This window comes from Coturnix japonica, chromosome 2 (genome assembly GCF_001577835.2).
Source record: "Coturnix japonica isolate 7356 chromosome 2, Coturnix japonica 2.1, whole genome shotgun sequence".
NCBI lineage: Eukaryota > Metazoa > Chordata > Aves > Galliformes > Phasianidae > Coturnix > Coturnix japonica.
This window is the reverse complement of record NC_029517.1, coordinates 109,900,665-109,906,898: the sequence shown is the minus strand read 5'-3', so window position 1 is coordinate 109,906,898 and position 6,234 is coordinate 109,900,665. Positions and strand designations below refer to the sequence as shown.

Below are 6,234 nucleotides of genomic sequence, written 5' to 3'. Positions count from 1 at the left end.
TGTTTTAAATCTCCAGGTTTTGAAAGTCTAGACATTTTGATGCCATCACCTGCTACCAGACATCCTGCTCATCCTACACGGTGTGGTGTTTCTATTTAGTTAATCCTAGCATCTTAAGGACCTGCCCAAATTCTTTTTATATTTAGGCAAGCAGCTACATTTTTGCTGAGGAATTATCATCAGGATTAGTGGGTCAGGGAATAACAACATACAAAGTCATTGCTCATCCAACCCTCTTGTTTGATATAACCAATCTTACTACCCTCTGTATTCACACTGCCTAAAGCACACCTTCCAGTGAAACATAGAGCAGCAGGTCACTGGGCACAGGATTCAGTCACGTAGGAGCAAAATCTGATACTATATGAAGAGCTTACAGTAAAATTATTGAAAAGCTTAAAGAATAAATTCATTAATGATTATCTTTAACATACTTGAAAATCCCATTTGTACCCTTATCTACATGGTACAGGGAAAGGACTTTTCTACATATTAACATAATAATCATCAGAGGAGTACACTCTTGCCCAGAGTGCTTGGTTTTATCGCTTCAGTATCTTGCAGTGTTAAGAATGCACGTTTTTAGCTTACAAATCTTGGCAAAAGTAAAGTAACATTAGTTTTAGATACACAGGTTTGTGCCTCAAGTCTGTTGACAAATTCATGTTGGAAATATACGTACTAGAGTTTAATAAAAAATCAAGCCCCCGATGAACAATGTGTAGGACACCTCCCAATAGGACAGTACCTGCACTTTTTCAGAACCGAACTTTAATGACATGTGCAGTTGCCACTTTCACCAGCACAGCCTGAGGACACAACAGCCCTCCCAAGCCCAAAGCGCTCTGCAATACAGATGAGACACCCAGGCAAATAATAGGGTTGGACACAGGACTACAAACACCAAATAAAGCTCTCCCTTTGATCTTTATGAAATATTTAATGCAATCTCCCAAATGCAAGTGACAAAAATATTTCAAAACAAAACTTCAGAGACAGCTCTTTTCTCCAATTACCAAAAACACTAGTTTATGTTTCCCTTTCAGCTAAATTTTGCTATTTTTATTCCAGATGAGTAGCGCTACTGTGTGTTCACAACCCCATTACTTTGTTGCTTTAATTGCTGAGCTAAATTTACATTTGGCCAATATCACACATTTTTTTGAATCACAGAAGAAAATGGCAAGGTCTTAGCAACAGACATAGTATAAATTGTACAGCCAATGTCCTTGCAAATACAGTCTCTGTGTTTGGAGGCTGCTGTTTCTCAGCTACATTAAATGTGTTGGAAATAACATCTAGAGAGACCTATCTTCACTTTAGCATTTATTAATTTAATAACCAATGTGCAGTATTCATATTTATATGCAAATACATGTGACATTAGTCCAACATGCAGATAACAGACACTGCTGCATTCGTGTATCTTAAGCCATTCCAGTCCACTGCTGTCACACTATTTGTTGATCTACTGTGTTTTCCTTTTGGGGAAGACGGTGAAGAACTTCAACAGTTGATTCTGCTCTGCATTAAACTGGTCAGTTTTTGGCCATCTCTCTCAGAATTTGTTGCATTGGAGAAAACCTCTCTTTGCAGCCTCCTGTTTTAACAAATGGCAACACAGTTGTTCTGTTCTTCAGGGATTCTTCTTGCTTTTCTGTTCTGCCTTAAGCTCCTTTGCATTACATCTGGAACCCAGTGCTGTTAACATTTCAACTGTTGTCAGGTTGGCTCCTTTCATTATCAATCGCTCTCCATCAGCTGGAAAGAAAACATTTATAAGTTCTTAAAATTTAAGTCACAGTTACTTTTGTGTGCAGTTCTGGCTTGCATTTACAAATCCAAATACCCTGCTCATCTTGTCTGATTAGAAAGGAGTCCACTTAACAAGAAATCCTATTATGGAACAAACAAATACATGAAACTGTAACAAATACATGAAACTGTAACTATTGTAATCTTCATTTCTGTACTGTCTGATCAAAAAATAAGAAATGTTTCTCAAGATATATGTATGGTAAAAGCATATTGTTGATAAGAATGGCTCACACTATGCCACCAAAGTCAGTGAACAGAAGGCACAAAAGGCACTGGTAGGCATAATTTCCACACATGGCCCAGCATTTTAGCAGCATGTTGTATATGGCCCATTTACTTCACTTCTTTAGCCAAAACAGTGAAACGGTTTATACAATCTGGTGGTTATAAAATTAAAAAGTAGACAACACTTGGATTTGTAAATTCCTGGGGAGGAAAAAAAAAAAAAGGCACTTTAAAACAGAGAGGGAGCATCAGAAATTAAGGATAGTACCTAAGTTATTTTTTTATCTTTGCAAGACTTGCAAATATAAAAGATATAGTCAAACCCATTTAATGCAGTACCATTCGTGGCATCCATGTTCCAGTCACATTTGCCAATTGGAAGGGCTGCAGACTCTTCCGTTGGAAAATAATCAGCTCTTAGAAAGTGGAGTTCAGAGCTGTAGCTCTTGGCATTAGTGAAATAAATTGTTTTGCTTTACACTGTGAAAAACACTAAGCTTTACTGCGTAAGTCTTAATACATCACAGATAGAGTCAAGGATTGGAAAAAAAGCGGCTTGAGGGAGGGAGAAACCTCTGTCAGCGCTGAAGTAATTTGGCTTTGCTTGGCAAAACAAGTACATTCAGCACTCTCAACACTTCTACTGATTCACTAAATATCAGAAAGCTTAAAGAAAAGTGGGTAACAGGAAAAAATATAATGAAAACTTTAATAGGCTACATGCCATACTGGGCCATTACAGCACAGCAGGAAAGAAGATACAGCCCGAGAAAAAGACAAAATCAGATTACAGCCATCTGTTCATAGCCTTGAATCTGGGCTGCTTCCAGAACTGATGACATTTCCACTATCAATTCCCTGTCTACTCGCTGGATCTCCAAAGGAAACCAAGTAATTTGCTGTACATCAGTTGACCTCACTCTGTATGTCCGTCTGCACATGTATGGTCTTATATGAGCAGTTCCTTCCAGCTACGCAGCAAGTTACTCACTTGCATAAAGAACTCCAAGTGTTAAACTTGTCTATTCTTAAGACAGATGTCTCCACCACAGAAAACAAGACAACACAGAACAAAAATTCAGTATGTGTGTATACAGATGTGTAAAACATCAAAGCAAAGCTACACTTGTTTTCCTGGAACTGACTTTGACTGCAAGGTTATACAAGTGTCCCACTGCTAAAGTGGACTCAACTCTATATGAGTTAGGTTTGGTAAAGACTTGTACATGTACATGTTAGTGTTAGTGACTTCCTTTTTCCTTCCCAGCTTGGCAACATCCAGGTGTAGAAGAGAATTAAAAAAAGAATAAATTAATCACAGCAAAAATGATCATAGAGGAGACACTGTGAAACCACAAACGTGGAAGGACTTTTTGTGAGGATTAAAAATGAACTCTTACCAAACATAACATCTACAAGTGGTTCAGATCCATCATGTCTCACATCTGCAGACACTTCACAGTTCCTGTTAGTAGCTTGGATTCTTTTATGGTTTATACATTGAAGAAATTTCCTGAAAATGTATTTTAAAACACACTGAGTGCTCCACAGATAAAAATTACAGTTAATACATGAGAGATGCATCCAAAACGTATAGTTTTAGTATATAGTATAGTTTTTGAATAGTTTGACATTGCTGGGTATAAACAGAATTGGATTTATATTCAATAATTTCAGACACTCACTTCTTACCAGGCAGCAATCCAATTACTGTCTGGATCTACAGAGCTACACAACACAAACACATCCTCCCCAGTATAGACAAGACAGTGATCTCCTGGGACAGTCCAGTGGAGAGCATGAAGGTGATTAAAGGGCCTGGAGTACCTCGGGTCGGGTCGGAAGGGACCTTAAAGGTCGTGTGGATCCACCCCCCTCATATCGGCGGTAGCACCGAGTCCCGCGCAGCCCCAGGGCCGGGACACGCCGCTGCCCCTCACCTGGTGCTCTCCACGTTGGAATCGAAGGGGCAGAAGCGGACTACGATACTCTTCACGGGCCGCAGCACCACATGGATCCGGGACGCCATCTTCTTCCCGTCGCAGTACTACGAGTCCCGGCAGCCCCGCACAGAGGCGGGTCAGCGATGGCGGCCATGTTCCCGGAGCCGCCTGGGAAATGGAGTCTGCAGTAACAGCCATGTTGTCAGCTGCCAAACAGCGTTTGGTTTTACGTTTTCCAGATAGCAGCTGGCTGTCCTCATCCCTAACGTGAGGAGATGGCTTGCTGAGCAAGTCTGCATATGGCTGTTTTCATGTTAATTCTGTCCCTGTCTGATTTGGATGTGGTTCAGAAGTACTCTAGTTTATTCAGTATGAATAATGAAGGCAGGCTGAGGGAGCTGGGCTTGTTCAGCCTGGAGAAGAGAAGGCTGCGAGGAGAGCTCAGTACACCCTTCCAGTACCTAAAGGGATCCTAAAAACCGAAGGGAAGTTAACTCTTTACAAGGGTAGATAACAGTAAAACAAGGGGAAAAGGTTTTAAGTTGAAGGAGGAAGGATCTAAGTTGAATATCAGGGGAAGTTCTTTACTATGAGAGTGGTGAGGTGCTGGCACAGGCTGCCCAGAGAGGCTGTGGATGCCCCATCCCTGGAGGTGTTCAAGTCCAGGTTGGATGGGGCCCTGGTCTAGTATTAAATGTGGAGGTTGGTGGACCTGCCTGTGGCAGAGGGGTTGGAGCTTCATGATCCTTGGGGGCCCTTCCAACCCAAGCCATTCTACAACTCACTGATGACTGAAATAAATGAGGATATGAGTGAAGGTAAGTATAAGGGGAAATGAGGATTTGAGTGGAATTGAGAGGAATGAGGATTTTAGCAGGACACGGGGAAATGGTTTTAAGTTAAAAGAGGGAAGATTTAGGTTGGATGTTAGGGGGAAGTTCTTCACTAGGAGAGTGGTTAGGCCCTGGAACAGGCTGCCCAGGGAGGTTGTGGATGCCCCGTCCTTGGAGGTGTTCAAGACCAGGTTGGACGGGGCCCTGGGCAACCTGATCTAGTAAAGGTGTATGTTTGGTGGCCCTGCCAGGCAGGGGGGTTGGAACTACATGATCCTTGAGGTCCCTTCCAACCCAGGTCATTCTGTGATTCTGTGTGATTTTGAGTGAGGTTAGTTATAAGGGGTAGCCAGTATGACCAAGGATCATTTAGAGGCAGCATTTTTCAGTGCATCAATCCGAACAGAGGCTTGCTGCAAAAGGCGACGATACTGGAAGGGAACGCATTTGATAAGATGGGCTGGGTTCAGCAGTTGCATGCCCAACCCTTGAACAAAGGTTTCGATCTTGGTGTGGCTTCTGCAAGCAATGTATTTTTCCGCTAGATGGCAGAAACCTCCTTGATAAATGATTACAACGGTCTGGTACTTTGTTCAGCTCAGCACTATGGAGAGCTTAGTGAGGATTAGGGATAGGATGGAAGGAACACAGTAATAATGGCATTTGAGCACGATGAGAATTTGTATTTAGTATGTTTCCAATGTTCATTAAACATCTGGCATCCTTTGTAAAGGGTAACCTATTCATAGAGCTTATCTTTGTTTTTTGATCGTCCTCTGCTATATTTTTCTAAATTACACAGTTACTGAGAAAAATCATTCTCTTTTCTCTATTTATTCAATAGAAATTAAATAGCAAAAGTAATCTTAGAAGTGTTGATACAGTTTTAATGTTTTTATTCTCCCTCCCAAAATACATTGCACTTTCCATTATGAAAAAACAATGCACTTCTGTGAGATGTCTTTTGAACAAATCCTCTGTAACATATAAGTGGCTGATGTAAATAGAATCAGATGGAGGACCAGGTAAATTAAATAGTTTATACTTAGGGGCTATGGATCCTTCCTTACATGCTGATGAGCATGATTTCTCCATATAGTCTAGAAGCAGTAATTTTAGCTTATGGTAATTCTACTGAAATATCTACATTGGATAGATAGCCTGCAAGGTGACACAGCTATTAAAAAGAACACAATTTCTTCATCTGCCTTTAAACCCAGGTGGTACTAACCACAATATGTCAGACTACCCTCAATTTACAGCAGTGTAATTCAAGCTGACCTCCACAGAAAAACATTTTTATGCCTTTTCAGAAAAACTGATTATTTATTCCTGAAAGACCTCGGATTAGTACATCCAACTCAAGCAAGTAATCTGGGAATGCTCAAATGCCCATATGTTCTCCAGGGATGTGC

General features: G+C 40.9%; 1 protein-coding gene across 1 annotated transcript; it reads right to left on the bottom strand.

Annotated features, from left to right (window-relative positions):
• Positions 1–749: 749 nt before the first annotated feature.
• MRPL53 (mitochondrial ribosomal protein L53) lies at positions 750–4,116 on the bottom strand. Its single transcript, XM_015855877.1, has 3 exons — positions 3,984–4,116; positions 3,444–3,556; positions 750–1,761 (listed from the first exon to the last, which is right to left on the bottom strand). Exons 1-3 carry the CDS (start codon positions 4,070–4,072, stop codon positions 1,637–1,639), a joined length of 327 nt encoding a protein of 108 aa, XP_015711363.1. The 5' UTR covers positions 4,073–4,116; the 3' UTR covers positions 750–1,636.
• Between the last annotated feature and the right edge of the window lie 2,118 nt (positions 4,117–6,234).

What these genes read in the sequence shown, in the direction of transcription:
- MRPL53 (XM_015855877.1), bottom strand. Translation starts at nt 4,072, where the DNA reads ATGGCGTCCCGGATCCATGTGGTGCTGCGGCCCGTGAAGAGTATCGTA. An exon ending in TCCAACGTGGAGAGCACCAG is followed by an intron (nt 3,557 to 3,983) that starts GTGAGGGGCAGC and finishes ATACATTTTCAG; the next exon opens with GAAATTTCTTCAATGTATAA. An exon ending in ACTTGTAGATGTTATGTTTG is followed by an intron (nt 1,762 to 3,443) that starts GTAAGAGTTCAT and finishes TTTTCTTTCCAG; the next exon opens with CTGATGGAGAGCGATTGATA.